At 46.0% G+C, this 23,466-nt stretch overlaps 1 protein-coding gene across 4 annotated transcripts in view; it reads left to right on the plus strand.

Moving 5' to 3' along the window:
- Positions 1–12,865: 12,865 nt before the first annotated feature.
- LOC143023897 (heterogeneous nuclear ribonucleoprotein K-like) overlaps positions 12,866–23,466 on the plus strand; it is a 185,791-nt gene continuing 175,190 nt past the window's right edge. Inside the window, exon 1 of one of the 4 annotated variants that reach the window (XR_012966238.1) lies at positions 12,866–14,894. Coding sequence is in view for 3 of the 4 variants with exons in the window: in XM_076182559.1 (XP_076038674.1) it covers positions 13,814–14,894 (1,081 nt within the window). In the remaining variant the exon portion in view is untranslated. The remainder of the gene's footprint in view (positions 14,895–23,466) is intronic. The other 3 variants (XM_076182559.1, XM_076182561.1, XM_076182560.1) reach the window with 3 other exon arrangements.

Raw genomic sequence — 23,466 nt, forward strand, 5'->3', positions numbered from 1 at the left:
ATTTGTGTATTTATTTTTAATTCTGTTTTGTTTTGTTTGTTTCTCTTAATGTTTAATTTTCTATTATTTTTTCTATTGTTATTGTTTTATTTAACAAGTTTTGCATATATATTTTTTCACGCGACTTTTGAGTTTAATGGAGGACCCTGTATGTCGTCAGAGGTTATTATTTACGTTAGTCAATCTTGGGAGATGAAAAATTAACCTGAGGACAACATACATCAACACTTACATTGTCGGAACATAAGAGTTTAACAGAGAATATAATTGTGAAGCCAGATTTTTTTTTCCACGAGCACATCAGAAAATTGGTTTGTTTTTAGATTGTGCTAAAAATACACAAAATAGGAATAAAGGTGAAATAATTTAGACAAACGTTGTGTGATGATGATGTCAGTGAAGAAACAAGGGAACTGAACACACTGGCGTCACGTTTTATCACGTCATTTCTGTATACAGCCACAATGAGAGAAGTCCTATTTAATGGGGAGTTGGGGGGGAAGTGATGCCTTGAGCTATGGGGTGGGGGGGGGCAAGCAGCCCAGTGGGGGTGGGGGGGAGGTCACCCAGGACTTTCATTAAGAGTCAGTGACTCTGAGTGCTTGACCCCGAGGGTCCAGTGACCCTGGGGCCCTAGATTTAGGAGTCCAATATGACCTTATTGTTAATGGATGAACATGAACGAGCTAGAGTGGTCGGTATTTAGACATTGAGTGATTCACCACCACTGCCTTGGATCACGTGTTGGACTCGTGATGGATAGAAAATACCTTCTCGTATGAGAGTTCAGAGTTCATATATGGCCCAGTGTATGGGTAATGACAAACACACACACACACACACACACACACACACACACACACACACACACACACAAATCCTTGCCCAGTGCAGTGATATTGGAATTTTCAGCCCTGGGCGGGACTCGAACTCAAGTCGCTGAATTAGCGGTCGAACGCGGTACTACTACACAATCGAGCCATGTGTTTGTGTGTGTGTGTGTGAGAGAGAGAGAGAGAGAGAGAGGAATGTCGCATCCATTGCCCAGGTGTTGGTTCTAACTTTTGTTTTTTGTTCTTCCACAGGTAAGTGAATTCCCATTGCGGAGTTCTTGTTGCACTAGAGCGTAGACCCCCCCCCCTGTGCCCCCAACGTGACGCAGAAGAGGGGGCACCGCCCCCTCAGCAACGCATTCAGTCCTCAAGGTTGGTTATTTACCTCATAGCTAGGGGTTTGCAGCCTCTGTTCCCATGTATATTTATGTGATTCCGTTTCTTGGCACGTTTTGTCCAGATAGTACTGTGTGGACGTCAATGACACCCCGACGGACCAGAGCCACGTACGTAGCAGGAGGTTTGTCAAGAGTTCGGATCCCTTCTGGTAGACTTGAACTTGAGTGTGAAATCGAAATATCGTTGCTGTCCTTCTCCTCCTCCTCCGCTGCAGTAGTAATACCAGTTATATACTACTCATGACCTTTTATTCATGAGCTGCCCCCATAACTACCAGGCCAGACCACCCAAGTGGACAAGACAGGCCGTGCGTGGAAGTAAAGCAGACTATACAATGAAGGGTTTGAAATCTGGGCTTTCAGGTCGCCAATCTAGCGCTCTTGCCGGACACCGCGTTTTTACCCAGTGGTGGGAGGGGGGAGTTTGGGGGGATAAGATTATGTTGCTGTTGGGTGTTGTGAAAGCGGGTAGGGAGTTAGGGGAGTACGGGTGGAGTGGCCCGGGAATGGGAGTACGGGAGGAGTGGGAGTAAGCCATTAGGCACTCGTACTGGGAGTGTACAGGTTTCGGCTTGGCCTGGCTGGCGCTCGGCATCTTGGCGTCTGGCACTGTGGCCCTCGGCGGACGGTGGTAGGGGGAGGGAGGGAGGGAGAGGAGGATAAGGGTGGGCTAGCTTATGGGGGAGGAGAGTCAAGTCGAACGTGTGGGAAGGTGGGGAGGATGGGTAGTAGGGTTGGGTCGCTTTTGCTGGGGAGAGGAGAAGTAGAGATGAAGGGAAGGGAAGAAGGGGGGGGCTTGGGGAAGAATATTTTGGGTGGAAGTGGTGGATATCGCGGCTGGGGTGGATGGGGGAAGAAAGTTATGTACAATTTCTTGGTTGTGGGTGATGCTGTGAGAGGTGGAGGGAGTGTGTGATCCGGAAAGGGTACGAGGGAAGGCGCCATAGTTGGCGTATGAAGGGCAAGTGTGTGTGTGTGTGTGTGTGTGTGTGTGTGTGTGTGTGTGTGTGTGTGTGTGTGTGTGTGTGTGTGAGAGAGAGAGGGAGCATGAAGGGAGAGGGAAGGGAAGTAGAGGTAGGAAGAGAGAAGGACGTAGATGTAAGAAGAGTTAAAAAAAATCAGAAGAGAGAAGGGGAGGAGAGGAAAGGAGATAATGTAAGTAGAGATAAGAACAGATGCGGAGCAGAGGTGAAAAAATGGGAGTAGCACCAGAGGTTGGAGAAACTGAGATTGTGTGTGTGTGTGGAAAAAGGTAGCGGGGATTATTAGAAAGCGTAAACAACAACAAAGGGTAAATAGCACAACTTAAGTTAGCGAAATGTGGAGAGACTGAAGAGGGAGAGCAGTTGTGGAAGGAACGAGACGGTGGACTGGTAGAGAAGCTGTTGGTGGTGGGCCGACGGGAGTTTGTAGCCGTGAAGGAGAGAAACGAGGGAGATGGTGGCGTTTGGTGGGGGAGGGTTTTCTCCAGTATAAAACTATTCGGTAACAGGTAAGCGAAGAATAAACAATCTGACTTGTATAATCTAGTAACCTCAGAGGAGGGGGGAGCTGGTTAGAACAGAAAATAGTTAACTAAGTATTAAACAGTATGGATGATCCAGTTACTTAAACGTAATGTACTCTTGTTACATGGGTGCAGAGTGTAGGTTGCTAAGCGTCTTGAAACAGGAGTAATGTACTTGGTTATGAGTATTTTTAGTTGGTAACTTTAGACTGTGTTATTGGGTACGTGATAGTGTAGTGCAACTGAATATGGAGGGTATGTGGAGGCAACAGTAGGAGATGAGGGGTGTTTCTATGAAGGAACGCCATAGCTGAAGGTTTTATAGTGGCAGAATGACAGGAAGAGTCGCGATTGATTATTCTGGTTAGTGATTGTAGGGGATGAATTGGCCATAAGTGATGCTGTGGACGGGCTTTGAGCTCGTAGTGATGACAGTAATTAATGGTGAAATGGTAACCATTTGTGCTTTCAATAAGGTGATAATGAGGATAGTCAAGTCTTGAACCCTTAGTTTACAATCTGTGTATACTCCCGGCTATGATCTGCGGATGTGAAATCTGGGTGTTGAAAGAGTACATAAACTGGTAGTTATGAAGGGGTGGTGGCGTTGGAGGAATTAAGTAATAATAAAGATGGGAAAGGGAAGACGTTGGAAGGTGACCGTCGTTATTGGTGAGGTTAAGGTTGGTGATGATGAAGTAGCGGTGGGCATGGGGTGGTGACGGAAAGGAATGAGTGGTGGTGGTGGTGGTGGTGGAGAGGAGTGAAGCGGGTCCGTTCTCGGAATGGCCGGCTGAGCAGCGTGAAATATGGCAGCTGGGAGGAGCTGGAGAAGGAAGTGGGGTGAGGGAGAGGGAAAGGGAAAGAGAGAGAGAGGTTAATGATTGGGGTTGTGTGCTGCGTAAAAAAAGGGGATGGGTGTGTGGAATGAGGAGAGGGAGGGAGAGAGAGGGTGTAAACATATGCCAGACAATAGGGTGTATGTGTATGTATGTACGTGTGTATGGTGTGTGTGTGTGTGTGAGTAATTGGAGGAAAGGGAAATACGTGTTCGAGTAGTAGTAGTAGTAGTAGTAGTAGTAAGAGGAGGAGGAGGAGGAGGACGACAACGACGAGATGGAAGTTGCATTGGAGGAGATGGTGAGGTGAGGACGAGAGGAAATGCGTTGCTATCTTAAGGGAAGAGAGTTTATATTTGGGTTGGGAGGGAATAAGGAAGAAAAGAGAGGGAGGGCGGAGGCGGGGGAGAAAGAGAGAGAAACCATTTCTACTGCTGCTGTTGCGGCGGCGGCGGAGGGGGTGGAGTTGGCACTGGCACTGAAAGCGGGCACCCACATCTCAGTGGTCGCGCGTTCGTCCTCAACCGCACATCTTTCTGTCCATAGTCAGGCACGATTCCCCCCCGTCTTTGCTTCCCCATTAGCTGACCGGCAGTAGTGTAGTCTCTTGCGTTAGAGGCACCGTGCCACGTCTTATTGCCTCGTTTACCCACAAGAGTGCTACTGTGGGAGTACTGTGTCTCCCGTAAAACGAGTTTGGCCCTCTTCAGCCTTTTTTAAGTTCGTCCAAAGTGCAGTGTCGCGAACCATTGGTGTGGCGAGGACTTTGAGTCTGAAATGCCCTCACAACCGGTACGAGTGTGTCTAGGTCGGAACATAGATATCTGTATAACTGAGCCGGTGGGCCACCGGTCTTTTGCCACACCCCCGGTCGCTTAAGGTCTGGTGTGCAAACCGTATAACCGGTTGTGTGCGCCGGTGCCGGTTAGTTAAAGTTGCAGCGAGACCTTAAGGGAGACTCTTCACCTCGGCTCAGGCGTTGAGGCGCTGGAGGACAAGAAATTGAGGAACCGGAGGCCCAGAAATTGAGGATCCGGTTGTCCGCTCAGTGACGAACCGATAACTCCTCCGAGTCTTTAAACTTCTTCGGTAGTGATGCAGAGTCAACCTTGGCTAAAGCTACGAAGGTGGATGAGCCAGGGACTGCATCTTGATAAATTGACTTGGCATGATGTCGGTACAGGAAAATAATGTTTATTGGACACGAAATATACTTATTCATAAATTGTGGAGAAGTTTATTATTTTATGAGATTCTCAAGAGAATGTGTGTGTGTGTGTGTGGTGATAGCAATGAAGCATTAACTTGCAGCTAAATATTGACACGTCTGATGAACTAGTACTGGTGACCGAGAAGTGTGAACTCGTTTAGTGACCGTGCTTGTTAGAGGGATTACAACAGAAACATAATATTTGAAAAAAGGGGTGGTACAAATTAGAAACGAGTGTGTATGTGTTCAGATGGTGAAAGAGGAGTGTTTGTGTATCCGAAAGCTCTTTCGACTGTGACCAGCTGAGGAAGGATACTTCGAAAGTAGGCCACCCGCAGCTGGTAAAAAAGAATGACGTAAGCGTCGCTCTATTAACGACTACGTAACCTTAGTTACGCCAGGACCTCGGACGAGGTAGACTCGATCTGTTGACTGTTCTTGTCCGGAGAGTCGGCCTGAGCGGGCGGTAAAGTGACCAACCCGCGCCGCGTTTGTCGCCACGGGTGCGCGGCCGTGGTGCGCGGAACTTTGTGCCGCGGTTGAATGAAACCCCAAACGGAAAATATTTGTCGACAATATTAAAGTAACTTAGGTCATGATAACCATGTTGGTTTGATATCGTTGAAAAATAACCGAGGAATGTTGGTTAATGTTGAAGGGTCATGAGACGTAATAACGCTCATCAATAACAATTTTTCTCCGTGTTATTGTTAATATATATTGCCCACGTGAGGGTCCATACGAATGGGGCACCACATATGCGAGTAAAATCGCCCGGCGTTAGCCAGAATAAAATTTGTAACCAACTGATGGGGAAGAGTTTCATAGCGATAGATCTGAACCCTTCGCTTACCGAAGATGAGTAAAACATTCAGGCGACAGAACAAAAAGGACTCCATGGTACGTAAGGGGGGGGGAGCTTGTCATCCCATTGCTACTACCGAAGGGGGGCGGGGGGGCGGTTGATGAATAGAATAACCTGGCGCCAGGCATAATACAGAAGGAGGGAGGGGGGAGGCACTCGGTGCAGAAGGAGGAAGGGGGGAAGGTCAATTGCCCGAAGCCTTACCAAAGTGAACGCCTTCATATATTTTATTCTGGTGAACGCCAGTCCATTTTATTCAGCGGATGGTGGGTGGGGGTGGGGTGGCGACAATTTTATTCAGCTGAGGTCATCGTGGACGGTCGGGACCCTGTTCAGATAAGAATGGAGGAGATTGCAAGAGACTATAAGGCCTGCACAAGGCAGTTCCTATTCCATTACCACCTGTCGTATCTATCCATAAACTCGTGTAATCTATCCATAAACTCGTGTAATCTTCTCTTAAAAAGCCAATCGTTTCAGTTGTCACTACATGGTTACTAAGTCTAATCCACTCTTCAGCCACAGTTGGTAAACCAGTTCTTGTCGATTTCCTTCTTAAACCTAAATTTGTCCAGTGAATAGAATCAGTTGGCTCCAGCCAGGAGAATATGTTTGAAGTGATTCATGTTGTAGCCGTAAATGTTTGAGTACAATATTGATGGTAAATGATGAATTGTAGAATGATATGACCGGTTAATCACAGAGTTTTTGTACATTGTCTTGCTGAAGTGGTGAAGAGGATTTGGCGGAAAGGCTTTTGTCCCCCCCCTCCCCCCGGTCAGGATTTCTGTTCTTTATTATTAGATGATGATGATGATTTGGACAAACATCGCGAACTCCCCTACCAGGAGGCTAGGACTGTGCCCCTTACAGAGGACTTTGTAGTGTGGAATTTAATGAACCATTCTTTGGTCCAACTCGCTGGTGGCAAAAATTGAACTGCCATCACCTCGACCTCCGCCGCAAGTAGCGACGCTCTAACCCGCTCGGACAGCGAGGAAAATATATTCAATATTCCGAATGAAAAGTTTCTAAATGACTCTGAATACCTTAAGCACTTAATTTATTGTATTATTTTGATTCATATGTGTTGTTTATTGCGTTTACTTTCGTTCCCACTATTGGATCCCACATCTGAATCGTTTAATGTTAACCAGAATAAAATTATAAAAGCATTGTTACCGTAGAGATTGGTCAGGGCAGGTCAGGTCACAGTACCCGAGGTAAAGGAAGGTTAAGTAATGTAAGAGGGTTAGGTTAACCGTTAGGTTAGGAAAATTTAGTTTAGCTAAGCGTAAGAGGAAATGGGCACACCAGTGATCAGTCACCGGTTGCTCTATAAATTCTGTGGGCCGTGTCGAAATAATGTTAAATATTCTTGTTGTCGTGTGATTTAACTACCGAAAAACGCGACGAAAGTTAACCGCGATAGGTTAGGTTAGCATTTCTTAACCTTTTCCGGCCTTAGCACCTGTAATTGTCAGGGCTAGGCAGTGTAACACCCACTAAATCACATCTGATGACTCGTAGAGTAAAAGAAAGTGACGTGAAGTATCGCCGTGTATTCATCATTTCTCAACATCACCTGAAATTTATTTCAGCAATTCAGGTTAAGAGCGCTGCGTTAAGTAAACCGTTTAGGCCCGGAAGCTGCTTTCCATGGCGACATTAAGAATGTCGAGGAAATCGCTGTGGAAGATGCTGTGGGCACTTATGTTGCTTAAAGGAGTAGGGGAGATTCTTCCCGACACCCCCCCTCCCTTGGGTGAATAAAATCACCTGGCGGCAGGTAGGAGGGTTACCTCCTTCGCTAGAGCGAATTCGCCAAGTTAGAATGAACAGTATATAGTGTGCGGCTCATCTCTTCGCCTTGTGCCCAGGTGGACAGCGCATTGGTTTGTCCATGGGGCCACATTGTGGTGGTGGTGATGGTGATTTTGGTGGTGTTGGGTCGAGTCAGTCTGTGGCCGGAAATGGGGAGTTGGTGCTGGTGGTAATGGTGATGGGGTAATAGCCTTTTCGTTGTGTTGGGTAAGCCGAAGTCTTCTGGTCAGAACACCAGCTGCACCACCAGCTGCACCACCTTAGTCACCGTAGTCACCATCACCGCTAAAAGCAGCTGGGTAGAAGAACGGAAATATTGTGTGTGTGGAAGGGGAGGGGGGTTGTGCGCAGACCTGTGTGTGTGTGTGTGTTCGTTCGCGCATGTGCACATTTCTTGTTGGGTCTTGACAAAGGAGTAGAACCACCAAGGAAAGCGAAGAGTGTATTTTTCGTTTATTCGTGTATTTATTTAGTTATTGTTTATTCGTTAAATCTGAAATATTTGCAAATAACCTCGCTCCAAAAACATCCACACGACCTCCCACCCCCCATCACTTTTACCATTTTCACGTCCCTCTTCCCGTCCCCCTCTCCCCTCCACCTCCACCTCTTGGAGGTGAATCTTCATTTGGTCCTCCATAACATCCCACTTGAGTCCCCCGGGTTGGGGGTGGGGGGGGGTAGATTGGTGTTTGGTATTGAAGTTGGCCAGGGTGAAGCTGTAGCAGGGACGAGGTGGGAGTAGTTAGCAAGAGTGGTGTGGCAAGGGTTGTATGTGCATATATATATATATACATATATATATATATATATATATATATATAATGCGGCTCGATTTTGGGTACTGGAAGCGTAGCTGAGGCTAGATATGTGGTGGAGGGACGAGATTGAGAAGATTGCAGAAGTGACGTGGTGGATGTTCGTACAGCGGTGGAAAAGGTTGTGAGAGTCTTTCATTGTGGAGTGGACTACGAAATGCGTATACCTTGAACCTTATTGTTTGATTTGGTCTTGTTTGGTTTTCATTTGATATATATTATTATTATTATTTATTGGTATTATTTATTTTTATTATTATAATTATTATTATTATTATATTGGAGTTTTTATTATTATTATTATTATTATTATTATTATTGATATTACAGTTATTGTTTTATTATCGTCATTGTTATTGGGGAAGGAATACGTTGGTTATTGCGATAAAGCCATGGTCATATCCCACAGTGCCCCCGAAAATTGGACCTGACGGGCTGATGGCGATCACCGGCGTCGCTGCCGTTTCCGGTTCCCGCCCGGGTGCCGGGATTAAGTTCGACCACCGCGCGCGCGCACCACCTGTCGGCGGCCGCCTGTAACAGGCAGAGGGCAACCCGCAGACGGGGACGAATTGTTACGGCCGGCAGGGTTCACTCGTGTGTGCGTGTGTGTGTGTCTGTGTGTGTGTGTGCGCGCGCGTGTGTGTCTGGAGAGAAATTGCAAAGGGTGTAATCGGGCCAGTTAATACTCGAGCTGCGGCCTGGTGAACCTCATTCGGGGCACTCTACCTCTCTCTCTGTCTCTCTCTCTCTATCTCGCACACACGCACACGCAGAGCCACCTTCACACTTTCCCATATACCCTCCTCACCCTCACGTCGGCCTCAACCTTCACACTTCATCATCCTCCTCACCCTTATCCACAACAGCCTCGCCTTCACCCTTAAACCTTATCCCACCATCCACATTCGCACCCGCACGCGTACCCACAAGTTCGTCCTCAGCGCACAAGCTGGTTTGTTCACACAGCGCTGGGTCGTCTCAGTTTACTCGTTTCGTACCTCCAGCATTTCCTCCTCCCTTCTATCTCTTCTTTCACCTCTTCTCTCTTTTCCTCCTCCTCCTCCTCCCGCTCCCATCCCCCTTTTTTTCTTCGTTTGAATTCTTTGTATTTATTATTTCGTCTCTTCCCCCTTTCTCCCCCTTTTCCACCCTTCTTCTTACCTCCTTTCCTCTTTCTCCCCTTTTCCTCCTTTCTTTTTCCACTCTTTCCCACTGTCACCCCTTTCCCACTCACCCCTTTCCCAGTCTCTCTCCTTCCTCTCTCTCCCCTCCCTACTCTCTTCTCCGTTTCCCCTTTCCCTCTCTTTTCATCGTTTCCCCTATCCCCCCTTTATCTCCCCCTTTTCTCGTTTTTCTACCCTTTCACCCTTTCTACCCCTTTCCCATTTCTCCCCCTATCCCCCTGTCTCTTTCTCCGTTTCTTACCCCCTTTCTCCCCCCTTTTCCCTGCATCAATTCTCCGACGGAACGCCTCTCCTCCTTTTGCATCTCGTTATTTCCACATACGCCTTCCCCTCATCTCCCCTCGTTGCAACCCTTGGCGTCACACCTCTCCCTTCGCACAGCTCCCCTAACTCCTCTCTCCCAACTCATAATCCCCTCACTACTCCCTCCTCTCTCGTTTCCCCTCACTTTGCTCCCCTCATTCATCTCCCCTCACACCTCTCCTCACACCTCTCCTCACACTCATGTCTCTTCACTCCTCTCCCCTCACCCCTCTCCCCTCACTCCTCTCCCCGCACTCCTCTCAGGTCACACATTTCCCCTCACTCTTCTTCCCTCACTCCTCTCTCCACGTAATTTACCTCTTTTTTCACTTAAATTGATCATTTCCTTACACCGGATATAATTATCCTTTTACACTATTTCTACCCCGGCCTGGGGGGTATACCACGGGGGGCGGAGTCCACGGAGGTGAATAAAATCACCCGGTGGCAGGTAAAATGAAGGGGAAAGTACTACCCGTTACGGAAGGTGGTCACGTGGAGGGGCCCGGGGGCGGGGTTGTCTTCTTCCCATTTTTCGTTCCTCCTTTAGCGTTCTATATCTATATTTCCTCCCATTTTTCCTCCTCCGTTTTCTTCTTCCCCTCCTCTTCCTTTTCTGTTTTCTTCCCGTTGCTCCTCAGTTTTCTTTTGTTATTCCATTTTATGTCTCTCTCTCTCTCTCTCTCTCTCTCTCTCTATAAATATATATATATATATATATATATATATAAATATGTATATATAATATATATATATATATATATATATTCCTCTCTCCCTCTCCCTGTCTTTTTCCTTTCTCTGTTCCTTCTCTCCCTTTTTCCCTTTCTCCCTCTCTCCCCATCCCATCTTCCCCCGCCCCCTCTTTCCCTCTGTTTTCCCTTCTTTCCTTCTCTTTATCTATTCCTCTCCTTTTTTCCACTATTTTCATTTCATTCATTCCCTTTCCCTCTCTTTTCCCCACTCTCTTCTCTCTTTCTATCTATTCATCTCTCTTTTTCTCTTTGTCATTCCCTCTGTCTTTCCTTCTATTTTCCTTTCTTTCATTACCACCCCCGCTCCTTGTCTTCATGTTGTATATCTTCTCTTATCTCGATCATCCCATAGCAGTTCCTCTCTCTCTCTCCCTCCCTCTCTCTCTGTCTGTCTGTCTGTCTGTCAGCTTTTCCCCCCTCCTCCCCTAGTTTACTTCCCATTACCTCCTTTCTCACCCCCCCTCACTACTCCGCTCACCCACGCGCCGGGAACGTTTACCAAGTCCCCTGAAACTCTCTTTAGTTCTTCAACACCCGCTCTCTCTCATCCAACCACATAATTGGCGGAGGAGCACACTCCGCCCCTCTTCTCTCCTGCCCCCTTCTCTCATCTCCTCTCTTTTCCTCTCATCGCTCTCTCTCTCTCTCACACACACACAAACACACACACACACACACACACAACCTCGTGGCGCAGTGGTTAAAGCTCCCGCCCAGGACTGAAATAATTTCAGTATCGCTGCGCTGCGGGTTGTTACTCCAACTCGTGGGTGAGGAGTTGTATGTGTGTGCGTGTAAGGTTCCGGTATTACCCATAGATCAGTCATACAAGCTCTAAGCTCTCATCCGGGAGGTTGATAAATGTCGATCACGAGTCCGACACGTGATCCAAGACCATGGCGAATCACACACACACACACACACAAGCAAACAACCCGCAAGTTGCCTTCCCACCTTCCCCGGCTTAAACATTTCATCCTCTTAACCTGGTTGCCGCACACGCCTTCGCAGTCTCCTCTCCCCCCGTCCCCTCTTCCCCCTTCCCCCTTCCCCCCTTACCCTGTAAGCCCAACCTCCTGTGCACTGAAGCCCTCCCTTCGTACACATATATCCATCAACTCAATTGCTCCCCCTCCTCCCCATACCCCTCCCCTTTCTTCTCCCTTTTCCCTTCTCCCTTCCCCTTTCTTCTTATCCTTCCCTTCCATTCTTCCCCCTCCTTTTCCCCTTCCTTATCGTTTTCCTCTTCCCTCTCCTCTTCCCCAACCTCTTCCCTTTCCTCTTCCCTTTCCTCTTCCCCTTCTTCCTTTCCTCCCCTTTTTATCCTTCCCCTTCCTTATTCCCTTTCCTCTTCGTCCACTTCCTTCATCCCTCTCCTTTTTACCTTCCTCTTCCCCTTCCTTTTCATCTTTTCCCTTCCCTTTCCGTCTTATTGTTCCCCTTCCTTATCCCCTTTCATCTTCTCTTTCCCTCTTCCCTCTCCTTTTCCCCCCTCTTCCCTTCCCCATCCCGTCCCCAGTGTGTGGTACCGTGTACTCCATAGGAATTTGACTTTAACCTTCTTGATTAGGTGGGAGGATAAAGTGGATTATGGTTTTCTTTAATGGTAAGGTAATGTTATAATTAAATGGTTTAGTCTCACGACCCGCTCACACGGTAGTTGAAGGAAGTATGGATTACTCTCACGATCCACTCTCACGGTCTACTCTCAAGTTAGTTCAGGGAAGAATGAATGGGTTATTCTTGCTACCCACACTCACGGTCTTCTCTCACGATAGTTCAAGGATGAATGGATTACTCTCGCTACCCACTCCTGGTGACGCAAGAGACTCCTGTCAGTTGTGGTAAGGGTGGATTGTTTATAGGCAAAGGGGTGTTTACGCTGCCAAGGAGGCGGATGTTGCCCTTGTTCCTCCCCCTATCCCCCCTTTCCCCCTCCTTCCCCCCTCCCTTCCTCCGCCTTCCGGAAAGCGGTAAGCGAGTGGAAGGCGGCAGGAAGTCTGTTTTGCAAGTCGAGACCAAAAACAAAAAAGCAACGTTTGGTAAGGAAGGCGGGGAGGAGAACCTGCCTGGGTCGTCCTTCCCTACGCAAGGGATACCAAACTGTTAATACAATAGTCTGACAGTAGCCAGAATAAAATAAATGAGGACTATATACCTTTTCGATGTGGGATGGGGGCAAGTCATGATGTTGTTAAGATAATTGTTTCTGTTGTCGGGAATCTTGTTCGTAACCTTGTTTTGTTTTTATTCTTGAAGGCACTTTATGGGGGTCAGTTGGCACCCCACGTTAGTGTAAAAAAAAAAAAAAAGCTTCCTCTTCACTCTCGCCGCTGCCGTGCCCTCTGGGTGGCAGGTAGGACAAGCTCAGATTTGGCGGGAAAGAGAGAAAGGGATTGCGTCATCCCAGAGAAAAAAGGTAAACAAAGAGTCACGTAATCAGAGAAAAGGTAAACAAAGTCACGTGATCAGAGAGAAAAGGTAAACAAAGTCACGTGATCAGAGAGAAAAGGTAAAGTCACGTGATCAGAGAAAACAGGGAAATAAGACGATCACGTGTTTAGAGAAATAGGAGTGACGGAATAAGGGAAACCTGAACTTGTGATTAAAGAGGAAACTAAATATCACGTGGTTAAAGGAAAATATTACGTGACAAAAACACTTGTCAGTTTCCATCGTTTTCCAAAAACTGTTCGACTCGAACTGGGCTTCGTGTTTGTGGTTATTTTTATTGTTTATTTATTTTCTGTCACGCCACGTGTTAAAGAGGGACTGCTTCCTCTACTCTGGGCCCCGTCCCCGCGTGATTTGTCCATTGAGTAGAAAACATTTCACTTAGACATACGAGTGTTTCAGAGGTGTACGGTGAGGGACCGACGTAACCCCGTCTTCGTATAGAAAACGGAGTGTGTATACGCAACAGGTTCACAGAAAACGTAGGATGGTTTTGTATGGGAGGTCCGTCTCTGTCGGACGTATGGTGAGTATCTGGCGCTCTCAAGGTCGCTAGAAGTCGCTGACAGAACTTCGTGACGGGCGGTGAGCATACGTGACGGGGAAGATCACGTGGAGACGCGTCTTCCACGAGGTGGGGTTCAGGAGCTTCGAAGACCTCTGCTCCTTGTCTAGAAAAAGAAAAATAGACACTTGTCTGGTGGTGTGAGCGTCTGATCTGAGGTGGACCTTGAGTGGGGACGTACTCAGCGGAGGAGAGCTCGCCGGCGGTAGCGGCGACGACGCTGACGGTGGTGACGTCGATCTAAGCATTGACAACATGTACGGTAGCTACGGAGCCGCGGAGCTCTACAACGGAGGCAGTGGTGCCTCGTCAGGAGGCAGCCCTTACCTGGGGGCACAGCAGGTCGACCCGATCGTCTTCAGCGTGCCCCCGCCCAGCCACCAACACAGTCACCAACACAGCCACCAGCACCCAAACCATGAACAGGTTGTCCAGCATCATCACCACCAGCAGAGTCCTATGAACATAACGATAAGCCCTCCCCAGCAGGAGTGGCCCTGCGTCGGGGCCTGCAACGTCTGTGGGTCCTGCCGCAGCCGGAGCTCGCCGACGGGTTCGCCGACGCAGACCGAGGAGGACCGCACGCTGGCGTTGCAGCTCCGGGCTGCGGCCATATTTAACCGCACAGATGTAGCTGTCCTCGGGGGCCACAACAACCTTCTCGGCAGCGGGGCCGGCGGCGGTGGCGGCTGCGGCGTTAATATCCCGCCACCAGCAATGAGTGTCCCTCCGCCGCCGCCGCTTTCGGTACACAACACAGCCTCCGGCTCCATGACGGCTGTGTCGTATCCGCCGCCGTGTCAGACGGCGCCGCCCTGCATGGCGGCACCCATGCCGGTGCCGGTTCCTGTACCACCGCCACAGCCGCACGCCGCGGCTACTGCGGCCGCTACCTCCTCGCTCCCGCAGCATGGGGACATTGCACAGCTCCCGCGCCCCTCGGCGCCCCCGACCTCCCATGCAGAGTTCCTCCCGCACCACCAACAGCATCAGCACTCCCACCACCATCACCACCACTTGCACCGGCCGCATACCTCGTCTCTCGTTCTCGCTGCGACAACGGCGCCGCCTTCGTCAGTAGGATCCGCGACCTCGTCCTCCTCCATTTCCTCCTCGTCCGCGTCGTCCACGTCGTCGTCCTCGTGTAATGGAGACGACGTCGGCTGCATCGGCGTTTCCCTCGACAACAGATCCCCCCCGTCGGCACACTCGCCCTCGTCTCCCTCGCACCCTCCCTGCCCCTTCCACCATAACTCCGCCACCACCACTACTACCACCACCACCGCCGCTACCACCACACTCCCATACCACCACGCCGAGCAGGTCTCTCCTTCAGGTCAGTGGAGCGGGGAATCCTCATCCTCCCTTCGTCAGTAGCAAGCGCGAACTCTCCTAACAAAGGTTTCGTTCCCTGTAGTCGATGAGCTTTCCACGTCTCTCTCACACACCCTCTCTTCCTCGTTCCGTCGCCTGTGTTGTGACTGCCCCTCTCCTGTAGATACCGCGCCCCTTGTCCGGCCGCCCCTGTGTTCTCCCCCGAATGTTCTCCGTGTGTGTGACTTGTATTCCCCCCACAGGGAAATCCCCGCTGAAGCCCGGCTCCCTGCGCTGGCCACGCCCTGGGCGCTCACGGCCTCTTTGTCACATCTGAACCCTCTCGCTGTCAGAAGCGCGCCCCGGCTGGATAATAAAATCTGCTGGCGGCAGGTAGAAGGAAATTGATTAAATGTGGAGCGAAAGGGTTGATTTTGATACAGTCAATCCTTTCGTTGTGGAAGGGTGGGTGAGGGGTGTTCTTTAGCTGAATGAAATAAATTACCGTGGGTGGAGTGGTGGGGGGGAAGTCAGTTAATAGCAAAGATGTGCGTTGCGAAATGCAGCGAAAGGGTTCAGGATTTGGTAACTTTACTTCCATCCCGTTCCCCCAAGCGCAGTGGGTCCCAACAGGAGGACTTCGGAAAACTCGCCGAAGTTGACCAGTTCTTGTTCGAAAAGTTCCTCTTGATTCGGCAAAATCTGACAATGCAGCGGGATGGGGGTGGGGGAACTATTAAGGGTGACGTCACTTCTAGGGGAAAAAAAATCATTCGAACGACTTTCAAATAAGACGTGGACAGATTGTTTTGGTTTAGGGTCTTCTGTTGTAATTTGCCGTTTAAAACAAAGAATCTCGACGATATATATGCTACGTGAAAGAAATTGTCGCTTATGAATAAGTGGCTAAATTAATTTATTTCCATATAAACACGAATTACCAAAAATTCGGGAGGCGTCGAAAAATTTGGATCCTGGGAATAAAAAAAAATTGGAATTCCAGGGTCCTTGAAAAAGACGAAGACAAAAAATGAATAAAATTATAATAATAAATCAATCAAATAAAGTAAATAATAATAAATTGATTAAATGAAAATAAAATAAACAATGAATTAATTAAATTAAAATAAAGTAAAAAAAAAAAAAAAAAATTAATGAATAAATAAATAAATAAAGATAATGTTGGGAACCGCTGTGCTGTTGGCTCGTAATGGAATCGCTCCGGTCCTGAGGGACTCTTCACCACCTTGCTGGCCAAGGACTCTTTAACTAATGGGAATGAAATCGCCAGCCGGCACTCGTGAGACGTGGCCTAATGAGTTTCCCTCCTCGAATTGCATCTCGAGTGAGGAACAAGTGACAACGACCTTTTCTTCCCTCCCCTCTCCCCCCCCCACAAAAAAAATAATGTAATTGTTTTCTGTGCTTTCCCTGTCTCCCTCCCCCCCCCCCCATTGAAGCCGTGCCGCCCCTCGTGTCTTCTTCTTCAACCTGTTAATCTCCTTATGACATTCTCTCTCTCTCTCTCTCTCTCTCTCTCTCTCTCTCTCTCCCTCTCTCTCTCCCCTTCTTGTTATTCTACCTCTTCATCTTTTCCTTCGTCTTCTTCTTTTTCTTCTAGCCGCACCCATTTCTCTTTCCCCCCCTTTTGTTTTCTCATAAGAATTCACTTTTATTCTTTTTTGTTAAAATTTCACTAAGATATCTTTGACGGAGAGCCATATTCCAAAGTCTCCCGACAACTTTGCAATAGATCTGTCTGCTAACTGAACTCTGAGAGTCTCCCTATCCCCCTCTAACTCTCTCTCTCTCTCTCTCTCTCTCTCTCTCTCTCTCTCTCTCTCTCTCTCTCTCTCTCTCTCTCTCTCTCTCTCTCTCTCTCTCTCTCTCTCTCTCTCTCTCTCTGCCTCTCTCTCTGCTCTCACTCCACTCCACTCCACTCATTCCTGTCTCACCCGCCCGCCCCTATATCTCTGTTTCTTCTCTCTTTTCTCTTTCTCTGATCTCGCTTCTCTTGTTCTCCTCTCCTCTCCTCTCCCAGGACTCCCTTTAATATTTTTCTCTCTAACTACTCCTTACCACTCCTTGTCACGCCTTACCACCATGAACATCCAAGGCTGCCACACGTTTCTTCTGCTTCCCTCTCTCTCTCCTCTCTCTCTCTCTCTCTCTCTCTCTCTCTCTCTCTCTCCCTCCCTCCCTCCCTCCCTCCCTCCCTCCCTCCCTCCCGATGCATCTCGCCACTTTCCCTCCACTTACACCTTCCCTCCATATGTACCGTCTCCCAACTACGCCTACTCTCCACATGCACCTTGCCTCCACTTACAGCTTCCTTCCCTCCACTTACAGCTTCCTTCCCTCCACTTACACCTTCCCTTCCTTCACATCTACCTTCCCTCCAACTACGCCTTCCCTCCACATGCACCTTCCCTCCAACTACACCTTCCCTTCACATGTACCTTCCCTCCACCTACACCTTCCCTCCTTCCACTTACAGCTTCCCTCCATCTACACCTTCCTTCCTTCCACTTACAGCTTCCCTCCATCTACAGCTTCCTTCCCTCCACTTGCACCTTTCCTCCACCTACACCTTACTTCCCTCCATTTGCACCATCCCTCCACCTACACCTTCCCTCCACTTACACCTTCCTCTCCCTCGGCACGGTCTCCCCTCCCTACTCCCTCCCACTCCCTCCTCCGCGCACGCACAAAGCATGCTCTTCAGAATGTGTGTATGGTTACATTGAATTGTGTTTGCACCATCTTTGACTACCCCCTTTTTCCCCATTCGTACGGCCCTGGCCTGGCCTGCGGCCCCTCGCCCCGTCCCCCCCACCCCCCCGAACTCGCCCTGCCTGCCCCTTCGCTGAGTGCCACGAGCCAGGGGGTCATGGATTTTGTTGAACCAGCAAATTATTTATTTTTTTCCCTCAAATTCTTCCTTTTCTTGTTCTTCTTTTTCCTCGTCTTTCTCTGGATTTTTTTTCTCTTTTTCATCTTTCCTCTCTCTTTCTCTCTCTCTCTCTCTCTCTCTCTCTCTCCTTTTTAAGGGGATATGGGTAGTCTGGCATTCATGGCACTTAGCGACGGGACTTGGCACTTGTGGCATTGGGTCAAGGCGTGTACAGCCGCATCACCCCCACCGCCCCTCCCAAAAGAGGCCAAGACGCTTTCGAAAAAGCATAAGCCGATATTGTTTATGGTTTTTGTTACACCCCTTCCCCACTCACCCTCCCCGTTCATAAAACGGACGCGTTGCTCCCACGTATAAACTCCCCCCTCCCACATCAACCTTTTGTATTTTGCTCCCCGCAAAATATCCATTGACAGCCCTCCCCTTCCCCCCCGCTCGAAACACACCCCCATCATGAACTCTCCCCCTTCCCCCCCACAGAAGCTCCCCCTCCCCTCCCCTCCCCACTTCTCGGGACCATCTTTACACGAGAAGCTTAACCCCCCTTTCTCCCTCCCTCGACCCCCCCCCCGCTCTTTTATGTGTTTCTCTATTTACAGGTGATCAAGATTTAAATAATTATTTGAATATGTACGTGTTTTTTCTTCCGTTTTCTTCTCTTTGCAGGTTGATTACAAGAAGTTTTATATATATTTTTTTAATTTTCTCCCGTTGTTTTTTTTTGTGGAAATGCGTTTTCTTTTTCAGATGATGTTATATATTTTGTCAGGTTATTTGGTAAAGTATGAAAAAAATTCTCACCATTATAGAAATGAGGCATTGTATAGAAACTTTGTCGTGTTTATATATTTATGTATATGCACCACCTGCATATATTGAATTTGTGTGTATGTGTGTGTGCTTGTGCAGGTAAAAGTTCATCTTGCGTGATGTGCAAAAGCGTAATGTTGACTAAGCATCATTTTTGGACAAAGTAGATTTTATATATATATTATATATATATATATACATATATATATATATATATATATATATATATATATATATAATAAATATAAAGGTTGGCGCGGTCGTGTGAATTTTGGAATGCTATGAAGGAGGCCTTGATCAGCAGGGGACTCTGGATGGCTGATTTTATATATATATATATATATATATATATATATATATATATATATATATATATATATATATATATATATACTGTATATATATATATATACTGTATATATATATATATATATATATATATATATATATATATATATATATATATATACTGACAATGTGGTTGCCTTCTTTGAGGGTGATACTTGGGTGATCAGTAGAATGGACGAATCCAAAGGCCACGCCACGCCACGCCACGCCACCCACCTACTCCTTGTACCACAACTCGCCCTTCGGCGCTGACTTCCCGCAATGATGGGTGAAATCGCCGGGCAAACACCTGAATAAGGTCTTATAAAAGTCTTGATAAAGGGACGCTGGGCGTTGATGGGTCAAACAAGACATCTTTGAACCTTGAAGACTGTTGAAGAATAAAAAAGAAAAGAAAAGAAAAAAGTGTCTGACGTTAATTAGAAATAAAAACAGAAAGGTCTTTTAGGCTAAGAGTTTGTGGTTGATCACGGAGTCCAGCCCTCGATAACACACAACAATTTGAGGTTATCCAGTTAAATAATAGCAATAATGATGAATTAATAGATTAAGGAAAAATAATAGTGATTGTAATATTTATAATAGTAATTATCGATGGTCCTTCGTTGAACTCGTAATGGAATTAATGTAGGGTAAGCACGGGGAATTGTTAACACACACTCTCTCTCTCTCTCTCTCTCTCTCTCTCTCTCTCTCTCTCTCTCTCTCTCTCTCTCTCTCTCTCAGGTGTCACCTCATTATCTCACGGTGATGCGCATAAAAGAAAAATTTACATGGAATTACTCTAGGGTAATGGTTATAAACTGGACAAATTTAGATTTAAAAAGGAAATAGGCAAGAATTGGTTTACTAATAGGGTGGTCGACGAATGGAATAAACTTAGTAACTATGTAGTAAGCGCTGAAACTATCAGTTGTTTTAAGAAGCGATTAGACAACTTTGTGGACGAGGATGACAGGTGGTGATGGATACGGAGCTGCCTAGTGTAGGCCTTATGGTCTCTTGCAGTCTCCTTCATTCTTATGTTCTTATGTAAGAACATAAGAACATAAGAAATAAAGGAGACTGCAAAAGACCATAAGGCCTACACTAGGCAGCTCCGTATCCATCACCACCTGTCGTCCCCATCCATAAAGTTGTCTAATCGTTTTTTAAAACAACTGATAGTTTCAGCGCTTACTACGTGGTTACTAAGTTTATTCCATTCATCGACCACCCTATTTGTAAACCAATTTTTGCCTATTACCTTCTTAAATCTAAATTTGTCCAGTTTATAACCATTACTGCGAGTCCTGCCCTGTTGTTTTATTATGATGACCTTGTTTGCATCACCCTTGTTATAGCCTTTGATCCACTTGAACACTTCTATTAGATCACCCCGCACTCTGCGTCTTTCCAGAGAGTGTAAGTTTAGGTGCCTAAGCCTCTCTTCGTAAGGCAAATTTCCGAGTCCTTGTATCATTTTGGTCATTCTTCTCTGTACTGATTCTAGTGAATTTATGTCCATTTTGTAGGACGGAGACCAAAACTGTACCGCATAGTCCAGGATGGGTCTAACTATTGCTAGATAGAGTTTGATAAATACCTCTGCACTTCTATTTGTTACCGTCCTAGCAATGAAGCCTAATGCTCTGTTTGCTTTATTTCTGGCGCTAATGCACTGCTTCCTGGTTTTAAGGTCCGGACTCACCAGAACTCCCAAGTCCCTCTCGCACTCAGATTTTTCTAAAAACGTGTCATCTAAGTTGTATCTATTTTCGGGGTTGTGTAGCCCTACGTTTAACACGCTACACTTAGAGATATTGAAGTTCATTTGCCATTTCACCGACCATGTTAACAGTTTATCAAGATCATCCTGCAGAATCTGGGCGTCTTCTCCTGACCTAATTAGGCGTCCTATTTTAGTGTCGTCCGCAAACTTACTAACATCACTATTTAACCCATCGTCTAAGTCGTTTATATACATAATGAACAATAAGGGACCCAAAACCGAGCCCTGGGGGACCCCGCTAGTAACATTGCCCCACCTAGATTTTATTCCATTTATGGTGACCCGCTGTTTTCTGTTACTAATCCAAGCTCTAATCCATTCTAACACTTTTCCTCCTATGCCATGGGCTTTGATTTTATTTAGTAGTCTCTGGTGTGGCACTTTGTCGAACGCTTTGCTAAAGTCAAGGTAAATAACATCGTAATTTTCATTGTTGTCTGACGCCTTATATACCTTAGTGTAAAAGGATAGAAGATTAGTCACGCATGACTTACCTTTGGAGAAACCATGCTGTGAATCACGAATTAAATTATGCCCTTCAATGTGTTCTCTGAGTCTATTTACTATTATTGATTCAAGCATCTTTCCTATAACCGACGTCAAACTGATTGGCCTGTAGTTGCATATGGTCGATCTATCTCCCTTCTTAAAAACAGGAACAACGTTTTGCCTGCCTCCAAGCAGTTGGAACAGAACCAGTGTCTACCGATTTATTGAATATTTCAGTTAACCGGTCGCAGATTTCAAATCTACACTCCTTAAGCATTCTTGGAAAAATTTCGTCCGGACCCGGAGATTTTGTAGCTTTAAGTCTGTCAATCTGCTTGATAACTTCTTCTTTACTAATGCTGATATTAGTTAGGCTATTTTCTTCATCCCCTCTGAAAATCGGTAAGCACGGGAATTGTTAACTCTCTCTCTCTCTCTCTCTCTCTCTCTCTCTCAGGTAACACTTCATTATCGGTGATGCTCATGAAAGAAAAACTTACAAATTTTGATAATGATAGTAACCTTGTTGTGTAAACCTTCGTCTTTGTACAACTGGACTGTTCACCTCCCCATTCTTGACTCGCATTCTTGAGTAAATCGAATGGGCGTGGTTTTGGGGCGTGAGTGGTGGCACGACACGACGCCTGTGTCATAACAGTGCCATGGCACAGGCACGTGCCATACACGGGTGCCGAGATTGGCGACACAAAAGGAAGAACAGTAGGGTATTTCCGTGTGCATCATCGTCATAAACGGTATGAGCGAGTGTGTGTGAGAGAGGTGAGGCTTCGGGGAGGTGGGGGTGGGGCGACGCCCTCTGCATGTCTCTTTGAAGGCTTTCTCTGCCTCTTGTCACATACACCTTCGTGCTCGCTCCCTCTCTCTCTCTCTCTCTATGTATATATATATATATATATATATATATATATATATATATATATGCTAATAAGAACACGGGTACGTGTGTTTACTTATGCAAAGTAGACCACTTGGAACCTAACGATGCAGAGCGCTTTTGCTTATTACATCTTCAGTGCAAAAAAGTACTTTTTTTTTGCACTGAAGATGTAATATACGCAAGCACTCTACTTCGTTAGTTTTTTGCAATTGGTCTACTTTGCATATATATATACATATATGTATATATATATATATATATATATATATATATATGTATGTATATATATATATATATGCAAAGAAATCACAAAACACACGTGATAAAATATTTTTGCAGAAACCACCGGGAAATTGAAAAAACAGATACCGAACGTTTTTCGTCTATTTAGACATTTTCAAAGGTACAAAAAAGCAATACAGAAAGAAACAATAAATACATAAGAAGACAAGGATACTCGGAGAGGTCCCATGTTACATTTTATCACACACAATTTTGTCAATAATAAAATTGTCCAATTTAAATAAACCCAAACTCAAGTTCATGTTATTTCCAAAATTTCTTTTTATAAAACAAGATTCAATGATATTTTCTTTCTATAATATTATTACAAGAAGTAATTATTTTAGAATTTCCCCAGTCAATATTATGACCATAATCCCTTTGGTGGACAAATAATCCACTGGACACTTGCCCCGTTCTAATACTATATTTATGTTGGCCTATTCTTTTTTCTAAGCCTTTGCCTGTTTTGGCCTATATAAATAAAATCACAATTCTTACATGGTATATTGTAAATACATCCTTCTTTACTTCTTGGGGAATTTTTAATTAACAGACTCTTAATGTTGTTATTATTTTTGAATACTATCTGGATACCAAATTTTTCAAAAATGCTAGGAAGATGGATTAAATTTTCGTGGTACGGAATTGTTAGCATATTTTTATAATTAAATGGTTTGACCTGCGACGTATTAAGAAAACATTTCCTAGCTTTGGTTTTTGTTTTATCAATAAGATGTTTTGGATATTTTAAATAATTTGGATATTTTAAATAATTTGGTGCATTCCATTAAATTTACAGTAGAGGTTGAAGAAAATAATATGTTACCATTTTTAGATGTAAATATTTACCGATGTGGAAGATACTTTAAATTTGACATTTACAGGAAGCCGACCAATGTCCTCTCGTACATTCATTTTTACTCGTATCACAGTCAAAAATCCAAGCTGTCAGTTTTTTCTTCAATGTTCCTGAGAGCTTATAGAATTTGTTCCCCTGAGTTCTTGGATCAAGAAATACAATTCATCTATGACATTGGAGAAAATTTAAAATATCCAAAACATCTTATTGATAAAACAAA

This window comes from Oratosquilla oratoria, unplaced genomic scaffold, assembly GCF_046742065.1.
Source record: "Oratosquilla oratoria isolate Oo_2021 unplaced genomic scaffold, ASM4674206v1 SCAFFOLD69, whole genome shotgun sequence".
NCBI lineage: Eukaryota > Metazoa > Arthropoda > Malacostraca > Stomatopoda > Squillidae > Oratosquilla > Oratosquilla oratoria.